Here is a 25903-nt window from a genome sequence, read left to right as displayed (position 1 = left end):
CCTGTGTCTGTCCATCCATGTGTCTGTCTGTGAGCAGCAATCTCAGGCATCGCTGGACCGATCGGTATTAACCTTTACACACACACTTCCAGTAGACCAATGAAGAACATCCACACCATCTTTTTCAAATTGGCCTCATGGTAGCACTAGAACAGGCCGATACACCTTTTGGCCTATAACTCTTGAACCGTAGGTCGTACAATAAAAAATCCAAATAATCCCTGGATTCCTCCTACAAATCTAGTCCAAAATTCAAACAAATCAATACGCATTCTCTCTGAAGTCATTTGATCAAGATCAGTCAGATTTTTTATATTCCATACCGATTGGCTTCCCAATTTTGCGAGAGGGTCCCGTTTTGCAATACATGCCACAAGTAATGAACGCAGTGTCTGATCGGACCCAAATGTGAATCACACATTGAGGGTCCTCATTGAGAGTCCTCTAGTCTAAACAACTCAATTCACTTCCACCCATAGCAAGTAGCCAGAGATGCCATGGTACAGAGGTTAATGTGATCCATATCTGATGTTTTGAAGTTATTTTTCTGAGAAAATACAATGATATTCTTCATGTGTTCAATTCTGCTGGCGTTGCACATTGACAACTGAAGAAGCGTCCCTGTTTTCCTGATGAGTGTGCTTATATTTTGTGCACCTGGCTGTTTTAAGCAATCTTGTAGGCCTATGGGAAATTGTGTTGTCTACATCTACACTTTTTAGCATCAAGCCAGGATTAATAAAACTAAAATATATCCACACTAGGTGCACTACCTCTGCCTCTCCCTCTATCTATCCCTGCTATTACTCTCCTTTCCATCCTCTCCCTGTCTCTGACTCTTTCTGTCTCTCTCTCAGCCTAGCAGACACGCCTCCATTGTGTTGAGGTGCTTTTCCCGCAGACAGTGACTTTGTAGGTCTGTTTGTTCGTTTGTGGTTCAGGCTCTGTGTCGACACAGGGAGCCTGGAGGGAAAGCCAGTCAGACGCACATCCACCTCCAGTTCAAAAGGGGGCTGGGAGCTGCAGAGTGCACCCCAGGCCTCTTGCTTTAGCTTTCAGTCTCCGAGATACATCGTTTCATGTCTTTGACTGTCAAATGTTTTTAAAAAAAGAGGAAAAAAAGAAGCCTCTCTGCAGGGAGGGGAAGATAACTGGATTGAAAGTGGAGAGACCACGAGAGGGTTGACAGCAAGACGGGCTGTCCAGAAACTGATCAAGATGTCAAGTCTGACCGACCCGTTGTCAGACACTGGACAATCTTTTTTTGCTTTTTAACAGTACAGTGGTTATAAAATTGGAAAAGAGGAGATGAGTTTCAATAAAAGCCATGAGACAGATTCAAACTCTTGATGCCATGATGACTAGTTATTCCCTATTCCCTACATGGAAAACAGGCTGAAACAAAAGTCTGACCTCATTTACCCCCAGAATAACATCCAAGGTGGACGCAAGAAACCCCTGCACTACTCCTTACATTTTACTGAGTCATGCAATGTTTCAGTTTCATTAGCTTTTTCTGGTATGCCAGAAAGTTTCACACTTTTCATGTAATACCTGGTGGGATCAAGTGGAAACTGAACTTGAGACCTTCCCATTATGTGACTCACATCACTCTCAGCCATAGTCTACCCCATTGGTTCTCAAAGTGGGGTCCGAGGACCCCCAGGGGTACTTGAGGGGGTTCCAGGGGGTCCCCAGCTAAATGATGGACAGGGACCAAATGGACCCTTATGTGTCTGTAACTCTGAGAGTGTACAAATGGAACCAAATGGACCGGGTCCATTTGGTTCCATTTGTACACTCTCAGAGTTAAATTAACATTGATTTTACAATATGAATTGGGGTCCCAGAGACATACATGCAATTAAATGGGGGTCCGTAGCCTAATGCATGTCAAACTGGGGGTCCCTGGCTTATCTTTTCAAATGGCGGTCCGCGGTCTAATAAGTGTCTATTTGGGGGTCCTTGGCACGAAAAAGTTTGAGAACCACTGGTCTACCCCTATACAACATAAATACTGTATGTGTGTGTACAGTGTATGCGAGTAGAGGCATTCGTCTGTCCGTGTGGAAAGACGTCCTCCCTCCATCTCACCTGTCGAAGGAGCGGAACTGCAGTGCAGGATCGTGTGCCGCATCGCCTACACTTCCCAGGAAGGCGGGGGGCAGGAAGCTGGGGTCCACCATGATGTCATCGGTGGGAGCGCTCACCAGGCTCCGCAGGATATCTTTGACGTTCTTGGAGCCCTTGGAGTCTGCAGCAGGTCTGACCTCGGAGGACAGAGTAGAGAGGGCCTCCGAGATGGCATCAGGCCCGTGGGCAGATGACAGGGGCTCGCTCGCCTCACTGGTGGCCCCAGAGGCACGGTCATCACCGATGCCCGAATCACAGCGCCGGAGCGAGACACCGTTCTCCAGGTCCGGTCCTCCAGTCGCAGAGCTACTGTCTTTGAGGAGACAAAGGAAGTGATGTCAACATCATGTGGACTAGAAGCTGTCCCAATACCTTTTTACAAGGTTTGGATATTATGCATATTTTGTGAACGAGTGACTGAATAATCATTCTACATAAATCAGCACCGACAAAAAAAACAGACCATGGGCTGTAAAACTACAGTAGGAAATGTCAACATGAGAAAGTTGTGTTTTAAAGTATGTAAAATAAATGGCAGTGTGCATATGAAGTTTTGTGCCGATTGGTCCAGCAGTTTGCGAGGTTAGCTCCAGACACACACACATAAACACACAGGCCGGTCCTCTTTTAGAGACAGCTAGCCTTCCGCAGAGCCACACTGTAAAGATTCAGTGAATCTCGTTACACCGACATTGTTCTTGAGAAGCCGTTTTCTTCATAAAGTGAAGTATTCATAAAGGTTGTTAAGTCCATTTGGCCAAAGGGGACAACTACCCCAGACAGTCACTCCCACACATCACTAGCCAAAACACCCACAAGCTGCCAGTGGCAGATTAACATGGACTGAAAGCAGATATACTCTTCATCAGCTCTGCAATGCATGTCTGTGCAGTGAAAATATATACACTGTACATACAGTATGTACATGAAGCCTTTGAATATAGGTGTAATTTAGGTGTTTAGCTGTAATCTACAAGTAAACTTCAATTCTAAATTACAACACTACAAGCAACCGATGGATGGTACAGCATGCAAGAATCAGAACCATGGTCCTTTACTGGAGAAGTAACATTAACTGTGGACTGAAGAAATACATAATGTGTTCCACATTACAGACACATTTCCGGTATTATAGCTATCACTCTCAGCAAAGTGCGTATAATTCGATTCCTAATCCCAGAATTGCAAACAGTATGGAGATCACAGATTTAAACCACAGTGATCAGATTATCTTACAGTATGTATCCATTCCTTTTGTCATCAGTCTCCCAGCATGGTGGCATTGTTCCTCAGGACCACTGGCCTGCAGCCATTTGTGTGAGGTCTTCAATGAGCTTCCCCACCCTGTGCTACACAGTACAATCTTCAGCCTTAACGGACCCATAAGGGTCCATGTGGTTACATTTGCACACTTCAGAGTTGCCTTTACTTTACTTTATTTACTTTATTATATAGATGCTGCAGTGGAGAAGAGGTAGGAAAGAGGTAGAGAGAGCAGGGGAGTGACACGTAGCAAATGGACCGTCCAGCCCGGGAATCGAACCAGGGACAAGGACCAGAGCCCACGTGGCACACGCTCCAATCACCCGCCCATCGGGTCGACCCAGAGTTTAAAATGGATACATTAACAGTGAGGATTTGAATGTGTACTACCCGATAACAACAACAACTCTGTGTGTCCAGTACCTGTGCTCTTGGCAGACTGGGAGCGCTGGGCTTGCTTCTTGTCATTGTGCGGCTCTAGGATGTCCCGGTACTTAGAGACCATGAGAACGGAGATGAAGTAAACCACGGCTAGAGCCAGGAACTGGGCCTGTTTACTGTCCTCCTGAAACAAATACAAGCAACACTAAACACATCTGGACTCCTCACTTCCACTACAAAACACAGACGGACAGAGAGACCAACAGAAGATAGTCCAGTAGTCCATTGATGATATGGGGAGATGTACATGTATTTAGCTGTGTGTGTGTGTGTGTGTGTGTGTGTGTGTGTGTGTGTGTGTGTGTGTGTGTGTGTGTGTGTGTGTGTGTGTGTGTGTGTGTGTGTGTGTGAGAGAGAGAATCAGGGTTAACAGAGTAATACATTTTGTTGTTTATGTAGTAGTGTAGTGTGTTGGAAATGTAATAAACTAGAAAAAGTGCCCCTCGGAGTACAGGTCTCCGCCAGGTCAGGTAGGTTATTGTGGGCCAGCAATGTTCCGAATTCGCCAATCAGGATTGAATATGAAAAATCAGACGGATCCGTCTTGATCACTTGACTACAGAGATAATGTGTACCGATTTGCGTGATGTTTGGACAAAATTTGTAGGAGTAATACTATAATTTTTTTTTGCAAAAATCTGCCTCCTGGTGGCGCTATAATGTAACGGTGGCATTTGTTCCTCAACGTAGCGCGAAAGTTTCGCCGCACTAGTTTTTGTTCAAAACGGGCCACTCCTGCAAACTTAGCCAATCAGGAAGGAATATGAAAAATCTAACAGATCCGTCTTGATCACATGACTATAGAGATTATGTGTACCGATTTGTGTGAAATCTGGTTAAAATCTGAAGAGTAATATCAGAAAATGTGTTTTACATAAGTCGGCCTCCTGGTGGCGCTATAAAAGGCAGATGTGAAAAATGCAGGGCAAAGGTTTTTCCTTGGCCTCTAGGGAGTGGCATACAAAGTTTTACAGAGATCGGTGCAGTTCTAGGTAAAAACACGAATCAGCCTGTTATAGCGCCACCATGAGGCTGATTTGAACATTTTCAAGTGGAATTTCTTCCTCGCCCTAGTGGGAATGTGCGTGCAAAAATGTCACGGAAATCGTTCGCTGTGTTCATGATTTGAGGCATTTTGTTCAAAACGGAGCACTCCTGCAAACTTTGGAAGCCAATCTTAGCCAAACAGGATGAAATATGTAAAATCTGAAAGACCCATTTCGTTTAATGACTATAGAGATACGATTTGCGTGATGTTTGGACAAAATCCGTAGGAGTACTGTCCAAAAAAAAAATTTTTTTGTTTTGCAAAAATCGGCCTCCTGGTGGCACTATAAAGGCCCATGTGAAAGATTTGGGGCAGAGGTTCAGCTCTGGCATCCAAGAAGTGTGTGTGCACAGTTTCGCTGCGATCAAGCCAACGGTGCCGGAGATTAGTTGTCAACGGACGGACGGGGTGCAAAACATAGTCTCGGACATGCCTTTCGGCCTGGCGGAGACAATAATTAGTGAGTCCTGGAATTAGATTTTCAACTAAAATACATTTATAAATTAACTTTGAAGCAGTGATAGTAGCATTCTATGCAGTATGCTGTGTATGTGTTCAGTCTTTGCATCTGTGTGGTGACTAACGATATCTCTGAAGACCACGGCTCTCAGGCGATTGATGTCCATGTCCTGCAGCAGTCTGTCCAGGTCTCTGACTGGAGATGTACCCCCTGTCACTGCATCAACTGGGCTCTGCACGCACGCACGCACACATATACAAACACACACACACACACACACACACACACACAGAAAGGGAAAGAGGCTTTTGTTAACCACTTAAACCCTCTAGTCTATTCTTAGTAAAACAGACAGTTGAGTTACAACTGTACTTGGATCGCTTTTTTCCGTCTACACCAAAATCTTATCAGCAATTCAGCATAAATAGTCAATCTAGAGGCTCACAATGTAGATCTGCTATTTTTGTCATGAACCTCAGCATCCTTATTCTGGGGGCGAATATACAGTGAAAACGGCTGATCTCCAAGCTCACGTCGCAAAGAGATGTGAGCTTGTACATCGGCTATTTTCGGTGAGGAGATTTGGTGTAGAGGGAAAAAAAGGAGGGGGCTGTCGTGGAATTCTGGATCAATCAGTAATTGATGAGGCAATAGGAGTCAGAGACAATATTCTAGGTGGTGATGGTTATGCTTTAATTTACATGATATCATGGGGTGAAGTACGTTAGACACAGATCAGTGGTACGGTAGTTCTGCCAACGAGCACAGGGCTCAGACCATAGTTATACTAGCTGCTACAAGGACAAGCTGAACAATAACAGATAGGCTGTAACATAAACAATAGCTATCAGGCCTAGCTGAGACAGCTGCTACAGGCTACCAAATACCGTGTCATATCATAATGTATTCCATAAGTACTATAAGTGATGGTAAAACATAAAGGTTAGATATGAACAACGATAATAACAATATAATATATAATGTATAATTCTTCTACAGGGCCAAGTATAGACCCCCTGGTGACGCCGGTCAAAGACATATATACTGTAGGGTTAATGCACACAGCTTTTATAATAAATCTACGAAACACACTCACACCACAAACACAATGATACACACACTCATGTACGCAGACATCATTACTCAAACGCCTCATTGGATATATAATACATCAGCCGAGTCCAATTTCCTTTTTTTTTGTCCTACATTTCATTCCCTTCAAATACAGTATAACATTCTGAATGTAAAGATGTGATGTGTAACTTATAGTCCATGTCTTTTGCAGTCCTACACTGCTGTCCTTGTATCATGGACCCATATGTTCTTAAAGGACAACTTTGTTTTTTTACAACCAAGGTTTATGTTTTAGATTGTAATTAAAGTAAATAAAAGATGAGTGTTAAAATTTTAAAATGTACTGCTTTCTATAGTTTTAGCAATTTTCGTGATCTTCTTTACAGTGGGCGGGGGCATTCTGTCCGGTGGCTAAATATGTATTTTTTTACACAATAACCCAGCGTTTTCTTTATTATTATTTACAGTAGCTCTTCTAGCCCCCAATAACTCACATCTGGCCATCAAAGACCACAGGACCTTTTTTATTGTGTAAAAAAGGCATATTTAGCCACCGGACAGAATGCCCCCGCCCACTGTAAAAAATATCGCAAAAATTGCTAAAACTATAGAAAGCAGTAAATGAAAAAAAAAGAACACTCATCTTTTATTTACTTTAATTACAAGCTAAAATATAAACCTTGGTTGTAAAAAACTAAAGTTGTCCTTTAAGTCACAATGAGAGTGAATGTATATTCTTGTACAGTACTTATGTCACCAATACAAATCCCTTTAATGATATTTATGTTCATCAGCTGCTGTAATATTTGTAATAATATTATTACAACATTATTATTTGTTTTATTTTGAAAATCAGACTCAAGGCCCACAGTGGCATGTTGCAGAAGACCACAAGGATTGTGATCGGTAAATAAAGCGATTCCTGTCCACGATAGGTCTTAAAGATTTGTGCCATCGGTACGTTCAATTTTAAACCAGTAACGATGTTTATTAATCTCTATGCACTTGGAGGAGAAGGGTCAAGTTTCCGGACACAGGGAAGCTTCGTCTGCCCTGGAGACCCGCATCCTTAACATAAAAGCTCGGACATACAGCCACTGCATTATAAATGAGCCTTTACACACCAGTTTCAGGGAAGAACACCACAAATTTACAGGAAGGTGCTGTATCAAATCCAAAATCCAATGACACAAGGCCTTGGACAGTGTAACATATAGCAACCGGCGCGGTAATGCAATAAGATATGAGCTAACGCAATAACACTTTGTTGCTGGTGGCGTTGGTTGGGGCCACAAAGGACACAATTTCTCCCAATTTACCCAGCTCGAAGATGGGAAACAGAAAAAGATGATGCTTGCAGGTTATTTTTAGTGCATGTCTACATTATGTAGCACCACAGTGGAAAATGACAAGATAAGACAGGGTGACCAACCACAAGGACACCCTCAAATTAGTTATCTTTAAGAAAAATATATAATCCCAATGTTAGCCAATATCTCAATATATCTGACCAATAGTGGATTAAGAAGGAATTGATGAGAAATAAGTACATTATTTATCTATTTATTATTTAATCTATCTTTAGCAGCGGGGAAAAACAAAACATTGATACTATGATGACCAAGAGAGAGGTTCTCAACTCCATGTCTGGGGAGTCAAAGTGCTACTGGTTTTCATTGTAGCCCTTTAATCAGAGACAAATCTTTGAGATACCAAGTGAATGAACTTCCTGGAACAATATAAAAGTTACAGCGGTCTGGAGCTGCATACTGACATGAGGAAATGCACTTGCCTGTGCGGGCATGGATTTAGCAGCTCCCAGCATGCTGCTGGGCATGACAGTATGACTGTGAGCAGAGCTCTCAGGCACGAGGTTAGAGTCTCGCTGTTGGCACTCCAGACAGTTTCTCACCGCCATAGCACACACTGGAAGAGAGAGAGAGAGGGAGAGAGAGAGAAAGGGGGGTTAGGATACAGTACATCCATCATACAAAAGAGTTAACTCATTGACTGCCATTGACGAGTACACTCGTCAATTGGCCCAAGGCTCACACTGCTATTGACGAATTGACGAGTGTGTGGTGTTTTCAGTGGTTTACGCTAGAGGGCGCTGTTCCGCAGCCTGTGAATCATGATGATGAAGAGCACAGCCAAAGATCACGTGATCACAACAAAACGGAGTTGGTTCCGTTCAGTAGTATAGGATTTATAAAAGTCAAATTTTCACTGCTTTCTGTTGCTTTTTGTCGGAAAAAAAACACATTCAACTGCCCACAACTATGGCAGCTGTTAGGATTTAGAAGATAGTGTTAGAATCAGGTCTTAATGGGTTAAAGTCTCTCAAAAATGGAGTCGTGGGAGGTGTGAGTTTACAGAGGTACGTTTGCGACAACACAGCCCAAAAAAAAAGTGTTATAAATGGACCCATGTGGTAACTGAGTTATATTAACACATTTTCCTGTGTCGAAGGTCCCTGGCTTGAGTCCCTGAACCAGTTGGAAACCTGGGTGGGGAAAGAAAGCCCTCCCTCAAAAAGTACTATCAAGGTGACCTTCCAGTTGAGGTGGTACTGGGTGGGTCCCATCCCATGTGTGTTTCACTGTATGAGTGTGAAGCAGGTTATTGGGCAGCTGTGCCCCTGTCAACTTTACCTGGACAAGTAATTGTTTTTTCACCCAGTTTCCCTACAGGATTAATTAATACAACTCATTTATCTTGAAGATAAAATAAATCCTCTAATCAAAAAGACAAAGAAATTATGGGTCTATGTAGAAATTGCCTGAAATCCCATATCCATACTTCAATGACCGGGGTCCCACAGGGGATTATGATTGGTACCTTCTTTTTTCCCTCTGCACCAAATGTCTTCTATATTGCCGATCTATAAACGCATCATAATGCTCACGTTGTGAGGTTGTAGTTAGGCTATTTTCGCTGAATGTTCGCATAATGACATACCCAGAATAGGGATGCTAGGGTTCATTTGGTGAAAAAGAAATAGAGACTGGACCCAATAGCCTTGCAAAGAAAAACATAAAAATAAATCTGGGACAAAAGCTGTCTCAGGAAAAGGAAACCAACACCACATGAAGAAGAAGAGCTGAGATCAACAAAAAAACAAAGAAGAAGAAAAAGAGGGTGGGCGACACAAGGTCAGCACTTCGGCCAACCCTGGCAGCATCGTTCACTCTTCCCTGCTCCACCTCTCCTCCAAGGTCAGTGCTCAGCCACCCCCCACACAACCCCCCGTATCACAGCCTCAACACAGAGCTCCTTTAACAAATGACACTGCCAGCCGAGCAGGTAACAAAGTACCTCCCTCTGAGGCAGGAAATATCTGCTGTTTGATAACTCCGGCTAGGTTCAAGTCTCAATGGGGGCACTTACCATTTCTAATCTGATATATCGCTGTTCTACTTTGCTTTTTTTTTTTTTTGCTTTTTTTCATTCTGCGCTTTGCGTTTTATATTTATCCCCTCTCTCGCATCGTTGTGCGCTTGACAACTGACAAATGTTAACTCTGAGCCGTTTAGATTAGGAGGGGTGGAATTATTCTGTCTGGAAATAGGCTCGCCTTTTCCATTAAGACTGTTCACTCATACGGCCATTTATAAAGGAGGGAGAGGAGGTGGAGGTAGGGAGGGGACTGAGAGCAGAGGAGAAGAGAGGCAAAACCTTGTTACAGTCTCCCAAAATCAGATTAGTTGCCAGCAATGGGGAGAGCATACCTCATCAAATATTCATTTCATAACGGCTGCTTGCTAAAAGTGGCCTTGTAGTATTGGAGGCTACCGCTCTCCCACTGACTATAGCAAAGATGCCGTCTGAGCCAAGAATAATTTCTGTTTGCTTAACGTGGTGAGGGAACAGGCGACCATTTTGTTTACGCCACTGACCGTATGAGCATCTAAGAGCAAAAACAGATACCTAGACATGCTCCATTACCTAAATGGAACAAAGGTTGTCGAAATAATTTAAATCATCATTGAGTGTGTGTGTGTGTGTGTGTGTGTGTGTGTGTGTGTGTGTGTGTGTGTGTGTGTGTGTGTGTGTGTGTGTGTGTGTGTGTGTGTGTGTGTGTGTGTGTGTGTGTGTGTGTCCATGTACACGTTGTGGCACACATTGATTTGTGTGCGTTGGGAAGGCGCTCCCCTGTAAAATGAATAATGTAAGCATTTGAATATCTTTTATTCAGCTGGAGCAGGAGCCGGGCTCTTGAAGCTGTCAGAGAGAAACTTTAATAGAGCGAAGCAGAGGGTAGAAAGAGGCCCTGGGGCTACACCACTCTGCTCCACAGATCTGCAGTGCTCTACAGCACAACACTCATAGATCTACATCGTTCTACAGCACTACACTGTTCTAATTGAGTTGGTTCATTGAGATATGCAGTAGGTGGCACTGATTCTCCAGTCAGGTGAGATGTATATAATTAGACACTTATTGTTTAATTATTTTTTACAGCCTATCCTGTCATACAGAAGTCCGTTGAGCAGCGGATGACTTGCGGACGACTTGTTACAGACAGTGCTTGCATTGGGCCATTACTCACTGGTACAGAATACCGGTTCTGTGGACTTCTTTTGACCTGAACATTACTATTACTATTATTACTTATATTTAAATATCACCCTCACAAAAACATTCAGTAATCCTGGTCTCTACACTGCCTCCCCCTGGTCAGCCGGGGGGCCAGATGGAGGGGAAAGGAACTGGTTGGAAACTGGTGTTCCTTCCACATGCTACGTCTAACCAGGGAACGTCCACCTGTCAGGTGATAAGAAGCGGCTTGCTAGCTCTCATGCATTGAAGGAGGCATGAGCTCGGCTCTAGGCTCTCCCTAGGCTGGCAGAGGGAGTGTAGCACCCAGGATGACATAGGCAATTGGCACTGGGTGAAAAAATGTGTTACAAAATCGTGGGATAAAAATTATAAGAAATAAAAATAATTAAATATCACCACTTACTGGTGAATCTAGGTATTGTGGTTTCAAAGTCATATGACATGTGTGTGAATACTAAATATTCAAATATTAGTTGTGTAGAACTATGGAGGTAAATATGTTGCAAAATGCAAGAAAATTGATTTGACCACTCGTAGCATACGATGAACTTTATATTTTTTTTTCTAAAGTTCAGTTCTCACATTGTATTCTACTGGTGGTCAAATCACAGCGTTACACTGTTCTACAGAGCTACACCACTCAGCGCTCTACTCCTGTTCTCACAATGTGAGTGTTGTCATGGGGCGAGGTTATAATAACAAGATAAGAGAATGCTGATATGAGCTGAGTGAGGGGGGGGGAGTGGCAGGGGTAGACAGTCAGAGTAGGGAAGCGAGCAGAGGAGGGAGGAGGAGGAGAGGTCAAACTAGCTACAGGGAGCCATGACTGAGGCTGATATACAAGAGCCTTCTGCAGGCTGATAGGATGCAGATCGATGACCGAGAGGAGAGGAGGGCTGGGTAAGAGGAGGAGATAAGACAGGAGGAAATGGAGAAAGCAGAGGGGATGGAGATACAGAGAATGACAGTGGGAAAGATGACAAATCTGGTTGGTTCAGCAGCAGGGGGGCAGACAGACAAGACTGCGCCCCAGGCCAGTGTAATAACTGGATGCACCACAAATCCCGAACCTATGAGGGAGAATGAGAATGTAGGAGAGGGTACACAGGGAAGGAAAGATAGAACAAACTGAAGGAGGAAATAGTATCAGTGAGATAGAAAAGAAAGACAGACGACAGGCAAGCAGGCATAGAGATTGCATCCCTACCCAGGCGAAGGCACTGTCGGAGGATGCCCCCAGACGACATGTTCTTCTCTGCCTCTATTTCTGTGAAGTTGAGGGAGCTGGCGAAGATGAGGACATCCACCAGGTTGATGAGTCGGTGGAGGAAGGTGACTGAGGCCTCCACTGCCAGGCCCTGAGACGGTTCGATGTTCTCCAGCTCATGCTGTCAGTATAGAGAAAGGAGAAATATGGCCATGAGTTGCTTGATATGGAACTCCTTAGCCAAGCAATCTGATTGCCAATTATATGGTGATTAAACAAGCGGTGGGTTTTAGCCAAGCAATCTGGTTGATCAAAGACCGATTCCAACTGTGCTCTTGTGGTAACAAGCTTATGAGAGATAATACATTATGTATACAGTGCATGTGTGTGAGTGTGTGTGCGCGCGTGCGTGCGTGTGTGTATAATACATATATATATATTAAAGAAAGAATAATTTCAGACATTACCCATCCAATCAAAAGCAGTCAGGGGCCAATTAAAGCCTTAATTTATCACATCCCATTTCAAATCCGATTACAGACCAAGAACTGGCCAGATATAATTAAATTAGAATGGAACTGAACCTCAGCCAGCCATCTTCCCAGACAGGCCGGTCGACTAAATGGAAGAGTATTGATAGGAGCTGGGAGTCATGTTACACTAGAGAGCTACAGTGGCTGGAGGTCAGACCATACACAAACACAGTAACCCTGTTAGCACGAGGCTAACTGTAGTCTAATGTGATTGGGAAAGGTCAATGTGGACATATGCCACGCCCCCTTTGACAGAGCTCACAGTGGGATACAGTCAGAGATAATACACACACACACACACACACACACACACACACACACACACACACACATAAACATAATATTCGGAGAGTCAAGAGACATGTGCTATGGCTACCATCACTACCATCACTTTACAATGGTGTGTGAGCCGTATCTGGCCACACAGGTCACACAGAACTCTTCTTCACTTTTACATGTATTCCTTGCATGGCGCACAAACAACCAAGTATTAATAACAAAACACAGAGAAAACGGCCATAGAGACTCACACTGGAGGAGGTGGCTGCAGAGAGCAGAGGTAGGATGCCTCCACAGGCCATGATGAGGTTGTCTACAACCTGAGAGATGAGGTGGACCGTGTTGTGGACAAACACCACGTTCTCACTGCTGTTCACAAAGTCTAGCACCGTCTTTGTAGAGTGACTGAGAGGGAGAGAAGAGGAGGAACAAAGGGTTTCTTAATTGAATAATATATTTACATTCGCATTCTTTTGTACTCAAATAAACTGCAAAGAAAGAGATTTCTGATTGAGCAGAAAATACTTGGAAAATGCTAGTCAGTGACAGTGATCAGTATCAAGTCATGGTCACCCTACCTCCTCCACATCTGAACATCTGTCTCGATGGAGAACAGCAGGTCGGTGAGGAACCGTTGGTGCATGGTGGACCAGCGGAACTCTGGGATACGGAACATGGTGGAACGAGATGCTGAGGCACTGCCCTCTCTGGCCGAGTCAGGTGCCTCCGCAGCAGCTCCTAGTGTTGCCGTTGCTGTTGGCGCCTGGCCTTGCCCGGAAACCTGCAAGGACAGACAGTATAAATACACAGTTGAATTGAACAACAGAGAAAGGCTGGAGGATTTTTTTGTTTTGATGCCATTATTAGTTTTGATTACACACAGCAAGGACCTTCAATCTCATATTGGAAACAACTTTTAAATTAAAATACTGTGATATTGCAACTTATTAATGCCTAAAATCATGATATAAAGTACACAAGTAATTATGCACCTGTTGGCCGTGTTTTTGTAGTCAATTCTTGTGAGAAATATCAAAGCATTTTCAGGTAAAAATGTGGAAATAGAAACAAAATCCAAGGCATTCTGACACATACCTGTACGCTCACAGACGCCCCCTTCAGCTCAAGTCTCTCCGTGTCCGAAGCGACATTGGACACATCGAGTCTGGCGATCTTAATATCGCTCTTAATCTCTTTGTTCTTGGTGACAGAGTCTGTGTTCTTCTGTGTGTCAGCACTAGGGGGTGCTGTGCTGGTGTCTGGGGCGTTGGTCGCAGTGACCTGGGCTTCCTCTGCACTGCTGCTGGTGGTCTCTGCGGTAGGTTGGGGAGGCAAGGAGGGAGATGGAGCGTTTTCGGACGGTACTGCAGTCTCCTGGGCTGTAGAGGGCAACGTGGCATCTGACGGCTGCAGGTCTGCAGCAGGAGCGTCAGGTAAGGGAGAAGGATGCCTCTCTTCACTGTGTTCCTCTTTGGGTGCTTCTGAAACCTTTTGTTCCAGTGTTTCAGCCGGTGTTTCCGAACTCTGACACTCCAAAACAGACCCGTCACTCATTTCACCTTGTTCACCTTCTTGGCTTTCCTCTTTTGTGATACACTCTTCCCCGTTCTTCTCCTCAGCTTTTACCTCCTGATCCTGCTGCTCGTTGCTCTCACTCTCTTTCTCTTCTTTAGCATCTACTCCCTTCTTCCCTTCCTCTCCTGTGAATGCAGTGATAAAAGATGACTCCTCCAAGTTTTCGTCCAGGTAACTGGAGCTGACCTGGTCACTAATGGATGACACATCCACGAAGTCCGCATTGAAGGAGGCTCCACCCACCATGCTGGTTTCCGCAGAGGCCCCTGGGGTCTCTGGAGAACCATCGCCTTTAACCTCCAGCTCCACTGCTGAAGCCTCTGGTTCTTCTAGTTCCATGTCCTTCAAGGAGTCTTCTCTGTTTATGTCACTTTCAGAGGATTTCTCATCATTGGCTAGAGGTATTTCTGTACCGTCAGTTTCTGACGTTTCAACGGTTACTCCAGCCACCTCCGTTACCTTTGTGTCCTCTCCTCCTGGTTTTGCCATTTTGTCAATTTCAGTCAGGGTGCTAGGTGCGCCGGGTGGTATGTTGATGTCGGTCTCGGTGGCGGACGGAACAGCAATCGTGTCCTCCTGGTTGGTTTCTGCACTCTTCTTCTCTCCCTCTTCTTTTACTTCATCTTCTGGGGTTCTTTGTATCACGGCAGCTTCAGCCTCCTCTTCTTCAGCTGAGCCGGCTTCAGAGGACTCTTGAGCCAAGTGCAGGTCTTCCTCATCGTTCCTGGCCAGGATGTTGGAGACGGTGATGGTTGCTGGTTCCGTCTCACCGGTGCCCTCTTCTGGGCTGGAGGAGGTGAGGGTATCGTTGGATGTGGAGGTAGGCGTATCTTGAGCCCCTATGGAGGACTGTGGGTCCACAGTGAGTTCAATGACAGTGGACGGGGCAGTCTCCTCTAATTGTTCCCCGTTAGCTCCTACCAAGGTCTCTGAGGCATGGCTGGCTCCAGAGACGGTGCGAATGGAGCCTGCAGACTCCTGGTGCTGGTACTGACGGAACATACGTGAGAGGTTCTCCTTGTGCTGCTCAAAGGTTACCTGTAAACACAGAACACATGGTGCAGAAGATTAAAACATTTAAATTGCAACTCCATAACACAATAAAGAAACTAGACTGAAGTTGGATTCACACGCTTGAGCTGATCATTTTTCAACTTGTGCGATTCGCATCACTCTAACAGCGTTGCTTCAAAATTATCGCTAAATGTTGTAGAAATGACTGGCATTGCCATTCTTTGATTCCAGTGCTCTCTCAAGTGGGGCTCGAAGCTTATATTTTGGCCTGAGGGTGGCACTACAAGAATGTTCATGGGGTCATCCAAATAGATAGGGTTCAGCAGGTTTCATATCAATGTGCCCATCAGATTTTTCATATATTGTGTTCAAGTGGAAATTTCGCCCAAGTGGTGACACTAAAGGAAACGGTGCATTCTCTGCGGAGCCGTACATTTCCTAGCAATCTAGGCAGTAGTTTTCAATATTTTTTAAGCTAAAAAGAAATTTAAAAAATAGCAGTGATGTCTGGCCATGACAGGCTAGGACAGACTGACAGATGAACAGACCGACAATGACATCCTTAGAGCCCTGCTGCTAGCCAGGCAAAAAATAAATAACCAAAAACACCCAACATTACAGGTCTAATTACAGGTCTATCAGTCTTCTACCCATCAGATACGCTAAGACCAAACTAAGACTGCTCGTCTATAATGACAATGGTCTGAGTTGGCATTTGAGGAAGAGCCTTTCCATGTAAGCAGTCATAGATAAGCTGCAGATACTGTTAGTTGCGTGTCTGCTGGCTGTGCAGAGTGCGTGTCCGGCATCGGCAAATCCTCCTACACCTAATTTAAGACCCTGCATTAATCAAGCAGCCTCATAGGACAGAAAGTCAAAGACCGACTGGAGAGGGTGCAGGGGTGTGTGTGTGTGTGTGTGTGTGTGTGTGTGTGTGTGTGTGTGTGTGTGTGTGTGTGTGTGTGTGTGTGTGTGTGTGTGTGTGTGTGTGTGTAGGTGGATTGTGGGGGATGAAACTAGAGCCACTTTGCTGCATTTTCACCTGAGGCTATTTAGACAGAGAGATGGAGAGAACATTGCAACAGACGGAGAGATCAAAAGGGAGAGAGAAAGAACTAAGACAGCATGGTTAATGTAAACGGGACAGAAGTGAGGAAGAAAGGAATGGAAGAGAGAGAAGCTGATTATTTGTAATTAATTAGGTGTTATTGTTCTAAATTAGCCGGCTACACGGGTGCCCATTAATCTTCTGCAGGGAAGCAGTGATTGGTAATCCATAGCTCACAGCCTGCACCACTATCCCTCTTCCTTCTGTCTCTCCTTACCTCCTCTCTCGCAGTCTTTCCCTCCTCCGCCCATCTCTCCCTTGCATTTCTTTCATTGTTTTCCTCTCTTTAACTCCCCTTTCCATCCCACTCTCACCCCCTTTTCTTTCATTCTCTCTTCCTAGCCCACCCTCACTCTCTCTCTCCGTCTCTCTTGCAGCTGTAGCGATCACGCAGCGATCCTCTTCCACCCCATTAGCTTCGGCTTAATTTGACATTTTGCATTTCTTGCAATTAAAAGGCTGCGTTTACAGGACACAGTGTGCACTCCTATGGAAATGATGTCTGGAGAGCAGTTCGGCACAGTGCATAACGTCATGGGCTCAGGATGCAGCCTGCTACATTAAGATGATGTATGTTGGCCTTAAAAAGGGGCACTCGGTAACAGATCCAGTTACCATTAGATGGAGGCAGTGTGCATCGTACGACTCTGTGGTTCTTTTTTTTAAAACAGGCACTTCACCCTCCTCGCTACAATATATATAAGAAAATGCCTTGGGTGGCCCCAGACATCAGTGCTGATCTAATCTAATTTCATTCTGCTCCGTGACTCGGCCTGCACTCCTGGTGGGGCTATGGAAAAATGTTATGGTAATGTAGGAAACCGTGGTGGGCTCCTCTAATGTGACAGCTAACATGGTATTAACTGGACACACAGAGCAGCCAGATCATACAAATGATTTGAAATGGCTCTCCGCAAAGGGACACCAATGTAAACAAAAAATGAGCTGGCATACTGTACTACGGTTCTTCAAACTACCAACTTACACAGGCCTCACCTGTAGGTCTGCAACGCTGCAGACACAATATTTTAAAAACAGCAAATGTTCCACTTCTACTTTCCCACAGTCCAAGAATAGTGAAGTATGTCATGCAACCATCAATATTATTTCCCAAAAGAAAATGGACATAAAAATATATATATAAGGTCCACACACTGATTACATACTCCACTTTATTATGCTATAACGCACAATAAACAAAGTACAAAATGTGCAGACCGTATTATTTTTTATGTTGATCTTCCGTTTGTCCTGCACCAGGACACTGAAGTGAGAATGTATGTGCACTTCCTTATTTATTCCATATTATCCACCATCTGAAAAGTTTCACACCCAACTCAATATTATGGATGTCACAAAATATGTATTGAATAATGATAACAGTAGTTTCTTTTTCATTTTTTGGTTCTTAAGTAGATGTATTAGGCTACATCGTAGAATTAAGTAATGGATATAAAGTGAACATACAGCCTCCAGCGGTTTGCATTTCTTTGTTTCTCCATCGAGAAACAGTCTAACAGATCTGGGAACAGCACGGGCCGCAGACCGCAGCCTACGCGGTGAAGGCCGCAGTGGCCCAACGCTGGTCCAGGGAGACCCCCGCAGTAGTAGCCTGGGAGTCCCCATTTAGATCAATAGATAGGGAGCAACCGCAAAACAAAGGGGAAACGGGGAAGGCAGCAGGGCCTCTAATCCGATTAGCTAAATGCAATTCCTCCTCCGAAATCAATGTCGTCTGCTGCTGCAGTCCTGCTGACTGCCTGCTCTCTGCTCTCTTTTCACCTACTCTCCCTAGGTTAACCATTTTTTTCCTTTGGATTTCTTTTTTTTTTTTTTTTGTGCAGTCATCAGCATGCAGTATTTCTGATTGGTGTCTATATAAGAACCCTATGACTACTATTGCTCTCATCCAGAGAGACATACAAGTAGAACTTGGCATTTCCATGACCCTAAAAGGATTGTGCATGAGAGCCTTGCTAGAATACACAATGGGAGACATGAAAACTACGTAACACGGAAGGATTTTTTGTTATTCTAGAACCAGGCTTTCAAAACAGTGTTACATTGTGCAGGGGAAGAGAATGAGAGTTGGAATAATGATTCAGCAAGGAGAGGGGATGTGAGGTGATCTCAAAGAGACAAGGACTACATTATAACAGCTCTCTCTTCTGAGCTTTAGATGACATTGAATGAGAGTTCATTTTCCACCAGTCATGTGCCTACATCCCGATATACAGTATGAATCAGTGGCCAAACATAATTTGATTCCCAGCTTATTAACTCATTCACTGGCATTGACGTGTTTGACGTGTATTTTTCCCAAAGGCCCAGACTGCCATTGACTGGGTTTGATGTGTTTTGGGTGTTTTCCACTAGATGGCGCTGTTCGCTGACACATGAGTGACCATTTAATCCTCAGACAAACAGATCCAGGAGAACGTGATCCCAAGATTTCCTCCTCCATTCACTTCCTTGTTAATCGATTTTTAAAAAAGCCTGTATCTCGCCTCCCTGGTTTTACTCTGCATTTTTGACGAGACATGCTATATTCAACGGCCTATAACAAGCTTACGGGGTGTCGCGATGACATTCTTTTTTCTCACGGAGACACGTCTTTGTTTTCCAACGGTCGGTGGCTCCATCAGACTGAAAATAAATATTCTGTGACTAGTTGAAAGGTAAGGAAACGCTGATTTTCGCTGGCAGTGGCAGAGCAAACAATGTTTTATTTCTGGCAGTCACCCACCGTCGATTCAACAAAGCAAGTAGTTTCACTGCTAGACCCTCAAGTAGTCTGGTGCGACCAGTGGTCTTGCCGTGTTCTCCCATTAGAGTTATTCGCGCTGTTGTGAAAAAGGAGGGAGTAGTGCCAAACTTGAAAATGTGTCAGCTATACGAAATGTATGGCTTTAAGAATAGTTAACTCGTTCTTCAATGAACAACCTGCCTGAAGAAACAATAGAATCAATTTCCAGCTATTATCTGGCGCTGGTCAATGCACCTCTACAGTATGTTCTCATTTTCCCCTTCTTTTGTGTGCTTATTGATGTCTCTAGCTCCAACCCTGAGAACAGCAGCAGTGTGTGTGTGTGTGTGTGTGTGTGTGTGTGTGTGTGTGTGTGTGTGTGTGTGTGTGTGTGTGTGTGTGTGTGTGTGTGTGTGTGTGTGTGTGTGTGTGTGTGTGTGTGTGTGTGTGTGTGTGTGTGTGTGTGTGTGTGCGTGCGCGTGTGTATGATGTCTCAATAACACAGCCTTGATCTGAGATTTATGTCCCAGCTGTTTAACTCCATGTGTGAAGTGAGCACAGAGGTGTTTGACTTTAGGCAATTAAATTGCAATCTTACACTTTTAACAATTCATTCTATTCAAGTTGCAATAGGAGTAAACATTTACAGTATACAGTACATATATACTGTATATGAATGCCAGTTTTGCACTAGTTATTGATGCCTCCACCTACTATATAGTACAGATCTAGCTATCCATTTCTGAGGCCCTAAATGTTTAACTTTCCATTACACAAAAGTTAAAGGCAATTAAAATGCAGCTCCTTAAAGTTCCTCTGTCAACATAAATGACCACAAAAAAAGAGGGTACGCATTTACATTTTTACAGCATTTTGACGGATCTATTTGTATCGAGTGTTTGTTGGTTGTCATGTTAATTCAGTGGTGCTCTGCCAGCAGGGTAATGAAGTGAGCAGACAGAGGGAGGCTGAAGGACACAAGCTCCTTCATGCACTGATCCCTCTGCTTCTGGAGAACTGTCCTTCATTCAACTCAGCTACTGGAGGAGAGGGCCACCTTGGGACAGACTGTGTGTGTGTGTGTGTGTGTGTGTGTGTGTGTGTGTGTGTGTGTGTGTGTGTGTGTGTGTGTGTGTGTGTGTGTGTGTGTGTGTGTGTGTGTGTGTGTGTGTTAGGGGTGTCTGTCGTGTCAGCAGACCCACCTGCAGGAACAGCTGTCTGTTCTGACACACACATATGCAGATACGCTCACCTGCAGCCATACTGGCAGACATACAAGGATACACAAACACACTTGCATGCACTATGCTTGCATGCAACACAGACACACACACACACACAGATGTGCCTGCACACACACAGCAAACAAAAACATTTTCTCTGATTCGTATCACCTTGTGCTTTCGTCTGCCTACACAGAGCTTCAAGGCCTAAAACATCTTGTATCAGCGGCTTCAGCTTCAGTTCAACTGAGAGAGACTATCATGATAGTGGCAAATATCACAACAAAGACAACCTCACCCTGCTTCCCAATTAGTACAGTATATCGTTACCGTCAGGCAGAAACATTGTATCTCCATGTGTCACACTTTTTAGTTTTTTTCATTAATTAATATCCCGTTTTATTCTTTGTCGTATGACAGTGTCAAACAAAAGTAGCGAAGATTGAACATTGCTTGTTGAATGGCCATTTTTGCTATTTTTGGAAGAGTAGGGGTAAATAACTAATGATATGCCCAAATAGGGACAACAGGTTGAAAGTGGTTAACTCTGTCTGTGGTTTTATAAATATTTAACAAATGCAAAGTATTAACAAGAGCTTGCATTCCCATTTCCTGAAAAGTAACAGCGACAATATCTTAAATACAAGCATCTAGGACCGAACAAATACGAACAGGATTACAATGTAAAGATCATAAGGCAAAATCTAGATTTGGTTCATCTCATTTTAATTACAGACGCGACTGGCCTTAAATATGTTCACAAGCCTCACATGGTTATCCTGTTCACTGCCACGCTAACCCTGCAGAGTAAGAACAGAGGTGGAGAAAAAGACCAGTTTGAAAAGAAAGCTTGTTCATTGTGTTGCGTATCCCTCACAGACCAGAACACGGAAATGTCAGGAGCTTTAATTTAACTAATTTTAACTAAACTATTTGCCAGCTAACAAAGGATGTGTTAAATGAGTTTACAATGAGTAAACTCACACGTTTATCTAGAAAACGTTTCAAATTTTTGCCCCAAGGGAATGTATTTAATGTCTTCATGCTGCAAGCTACAGGCCTATGTGAATGGCCTGTCTACAGTGCTTGAGCGCTGTTGACAAACTGACAAATAGTTCTCCGCTACATTTACAAGCTTCAAAACAAAAATGTGCATCCAAACTGGGAAACCGCATTTACAGGTTAGCATTGTTAGCAAAGGAACAACTTTGTGTTATTGCAATAGAACAGAACCTCTAACCATTTAAGAACCAAGATGTTGACAAAAGAAATGTCCTTCAATGAATTTCAGTGACATCCGACTTTTTTCTGCAGAGCAGCTCACACATCAGTGGGTCAATGGTGTCTGTGCAGAACCGTGAACATTAAATCAGAGAGTGAGCAGTGTGTCTTCACAGAAAATATATGCAGGATGTGCATATGTATGTATGTATGTATATGTATGTATTTGTGAATGTGTGTATGTATTTATCAGAGGCTCCCAGTGGGATGCTTGTATTTATGAGGCCTTGTTTCTGTGATTGTTCAGACACAGTGGAGATGAATATTCAATGAGCCGAGAGAACAGGGCTTCCAGGAGCCCAGGAGAGACCATCAGCTGCTCTGTACCACTAACACACAGACACACACCGAATACACTGATACATTCAAGTGCAAACAGATACATGCACACACACACACACACACACACACACACACACACACACACACACACACACACACACACACACACACACACACACACACACACACACACACACACACACACACACACACACACACACACACACACACACACAGAGAGCCCTGCGGCAGTGGGAGGAGAGAGCAACAGTGACAAACAGCTTTGGTGCTACAAAGGTGGCAGGAAATCTATCAAACAGGACAATAAAATTGCAATTGAGTTTCTTTAGCTTTTTTTATTTATTTTTTCTTCTAGCAGATGCATGTATCTTGATGGCTTGCGTCCACTGTAGCTATCCACTTCAAAGGCAGGATACCTGCTGTGTGTGTGTGTGTGTGTGTGTGTGTGTGTGTGTGTGTGTGTGTGTGTGTGTGTGTGTGTGTGTGTGTGTGTGTGTGTGCGTTCGCGTGTTAGATCTTATAACGGCATGTGTGTTTTCACACACAGAACGAACATGTGAACTTCTGTTTTTAGATCGGTGCCGGGCATGGTAAATAGCGCCAAGAAGAAACAACATTAATCTTGTGCAATTATAGGGAAAAAGGCAATTACAGCCTGTCTAGTACCAAAGAAGAATGAACAATCTCAGGCGCTGTGCTAAAGCAGAACGTAGCTATGCAGCCAAACGCGTGAAACCTGCAAGAACAATAAGCTTAGGTTGAAACGAAATCCCACATACATGAGCTGGTGTTCATAAACAGCAAGTGACGTGGGGTTTATTTCTTTACTGTGTGATGGAAAACTGGACAAACTGTAAATTACAGCAACATCAATATTGTCCAAAGAGACACCAGCTTGCCAATAATTCAATAAAATATATAACAATAAATATCTTCTTACTCTAGTTTAGAAACATATTTTTCAATAAGGGTTGTTTAACATAGTGAATCAAATGTAGTGATTATTACAATACCAACATTATGACACTGATATATGCAGAATGTAACTGGAATATACTATTATACCATACTGTACAGCACTATATACTGTAATGCAGGTCTGTACGATATTTAACAGTTGTTTTAGTTTTTCGTGTTGGATATTGTAGAGTGTGTGTGTGTGTGTGTGTGTGTGTGTGTGTGTGTGTGTGTGTGTGTGTGTGTGTGTGTGTGTGTGTGTGTGTGTGTGTGTGTGTGTGTGTGTGTGTGTATTAATAATACTAATATTCGAAAATAGTGAAAATAGACGATCTCCAAGCTCATTTTACCATCTACAAGCTTGTAGATGTGCCATTTCCACTACTTTTGTGTGACAAATTTGACAAGACGACTTAGGGCATTTAATTATGAAAAAACATAAAAAGTTGAAATATTGAGAAATTAGGTTTATGCCTGACAGCAACGATAGTTACTTATTTATTCATTCATTCATTCATTCATTCACAGAGTATTTCCAATGGCAGCTAGATACTAGGAATTAGGTTAAATATTATCAGCAATATTACTTACTGGACCATTGTGTACTGGGAAAACTGTAATTATTACTAACTGTGATATACTGTACCTATGCATTGTGTTGATACTACATTGTTGAGACAGTGAGTAGATACTGTACACTGAGGTCCACAGTGTTGACAGAATGACTACACAGTGGTTCACAACTCCCAGAATACTGCTGCTTTCTGTTCTGACCGTTTAATCAGGTTCTCGTTTAGAGCTGAGACAATAGGTGAATGCAATTAGTACAACAGAGAAGTAGCAAAAGACTGGATGCCAAGGACAGTAGACTATACTAAAGACACGCGTGCAGCGCGCGCGCACACGCACACACACACACACACACACACTACTCACTGCTGCTTTTCAACACTCTTCCATACAGTCTAACTGTGCCCCCTACTGGTGACCACCTCTTCAACCACCCTGATCCTCACAAAACGTCTCACATCATGAGTACTTCTTCAAGTTGGCCTTCCCTTCAATCTGCCAGGCTTAAAAACCTCCCCTGACCACAATCTGACACCAGCCTCAATTACTTCACTGCTTTGGAACCGAGCGACGTAACGCGATATCAACACTGAATTTTCTAAAGCAGTTCCCTGAATTGACTTTTTGGAAATCAGAAGTGCCAGGAGTTTATTTTTATCTCTGCGACGTGAAAGATGGAGACTCCATACATAAATAGAGAAGAGAGGTTGAACTGGCTGCTAGGCACTTTACACTGTACTGTAAATCCTTTTTTCATCATAATCACTGTATGGTTTCCATCAGTGGATCTGATGGGCATAGACTGAGGCAGGGCTCCATTACTATTATGTCAGCCTAAGCTGTGAGTTACTAAGCACAGGTAATAGTGCCAAGGGCTCTAATTTCTCCAGCACCGTTCCGTTTGAATTCTAAAAAATGTCTCCCAAGTGTTCTGAACACATGCCTTCATAAAAGAGAAACACTATCTCTGGAACGGTGGTTTTCAACCCTTTCCATATCAAAGTCCATTATTTATTCGACATTTGAGCTACGGACCACCATTTGATGGGATTTAGTCCACTCAGAACCCAAGACTTAGAATATTTTGTTATCGTTGGATACGATTTTGTCCACAATTCTATGCTGTATTGATGTTGGTGGTGCCATAGGAGAGATTACAGGCAAACGTTTATCAAAATAACAATTCCTCTACATTCTCCAATTGTGCAGACTTCTTATAAATTAAGTCATGCAGATGTTTAACAATAATTTTACTCTTGAGAGCGCAAAATGAATGGTTTCATTTTACGCTCTCTTTTTACGCTCTCTTTTGTGGCCAACTGCAGAAGTACCTTCACTAGGGTAGCAGCAGGGGCTCGGGAGATAGAGCGGCCGTCTGGGAATCTGAAGGTTCCCGGTTCGATCCCCTGCTCCCCCCCCCTGGCTTTGTGTCAAATGTCCTTGAGCGAGACACTAAATCCTTAACCCCTTAAGACCGGGAACGCATCTGTGTCATTTTCGGATTTCTTTGGCTATTAAAAAAATCACACCTGTGTGAAGGTAGCGGCGCCTTTGATACATTTTGTCATAGATATGTGTTTCAATATTAATATCTAATATATAATATCAATATCAGTTTATACCCCAGTTAATAAGAATACAGAGGACGAACATAAGGATGGACATACACCTGGACATAGACACGGACATACGTACACACAGAGAAATACTAGAGAAACAATATTAAATCTCTGTAAATTTATTTCAAGGCTTCCAGTGGCACTAAATAGTGCCATTGGAAGCGAATCACCAAATGCATTCCAAGGTAAGTGGCAAAAACTGATCTGTCATAGCTGATAGAGTGGGTATCTAAAAAATAAACTTTGTGTGTCCGTGTGTATACATGTGGTACCAGAAAGATATGTATGTGTTATGAAATAATCTATACAATTTATAAGCTGTACCCAGAGTGTTTATGTTCCGGACTTTTACAGTTTATATAAACCATCTAATTTTGTATTCATGATATAATATTGATGTCATGAATAGTTCCCTTCCCTGACCAATCAGAACGTTGACGGACCTGACCAATCAGAACCTCGACGGGCCTGACCAATCAGAACGTTGACGGACCTGACCAATCAGAACC

At 43.4% G+C, this 25903-nt stretch overlaps 1 protein-coding gene across 6 annotated transcripts in view; it reads right to left on the bottom strand.

Moving 5' to 3' along the window:
* lrba (LPS-responsive vesicle trafficking, beach and anchor containing) overlaps positions 1-25903 on the bottom strand; it is a 294320-nt gene that overhangs the window by 202238 nt on the left and 66179 nt on the right. For 4 of the 6 annotated variants that reach the window (XM_084068296.1, XM_084068297.1, XM_084068299.1 and 1 more), the window contains exons 22-29: positions 14094-15611; positions 13577-13779; positions 13250-13403; positions 12187-12367; positions 8212-8345; positions 5470-5577; positions 3820-3961; positions 2095-2446 (exon numbers count right to left, since the gene is read on the bottom strand). In XM_084068296.1, the coding sequence (XP_083924422.1) occupies positions 2095-2446; positions 3820-3961; positions 5470-5577; positions 8212-8345; positions 12187-12367; positions 13250-13403; positions 13577-13779; positions 14094-15611 (2792 nt within the window). The remainder of the gene's footprint in view (positions 1-2094; positions 2447-3819; positions 3962-5469; positions 5578-8211; positions 8346-12186; positions 12368-13249; positions 13404-13576; positions 13780-14093; positions 15612-25903) is intronic. The other 2 variants (XM_084068298.1, XM_084068300.1) reach the window with 1 other exon arrangement.

The sequence above is a fragment of the Gymnoscopelus microlampas genome (genome assembly GCF_963454915.1).
Source record: "Gymnoscopelus microlampas genome assembly, chromosome: 2".
In the NCBI taxonomy this organism is placed as follows: Eukaryota; Metazoa; Chordata; class Actinopteri; order Myctophiformes; family Myctophidae; genus Gymnoscopelus; species Gymnoscopelus microlampas.
This window is presented reverse-complemented; position numbering and strand designations above follow the sequence as displayed.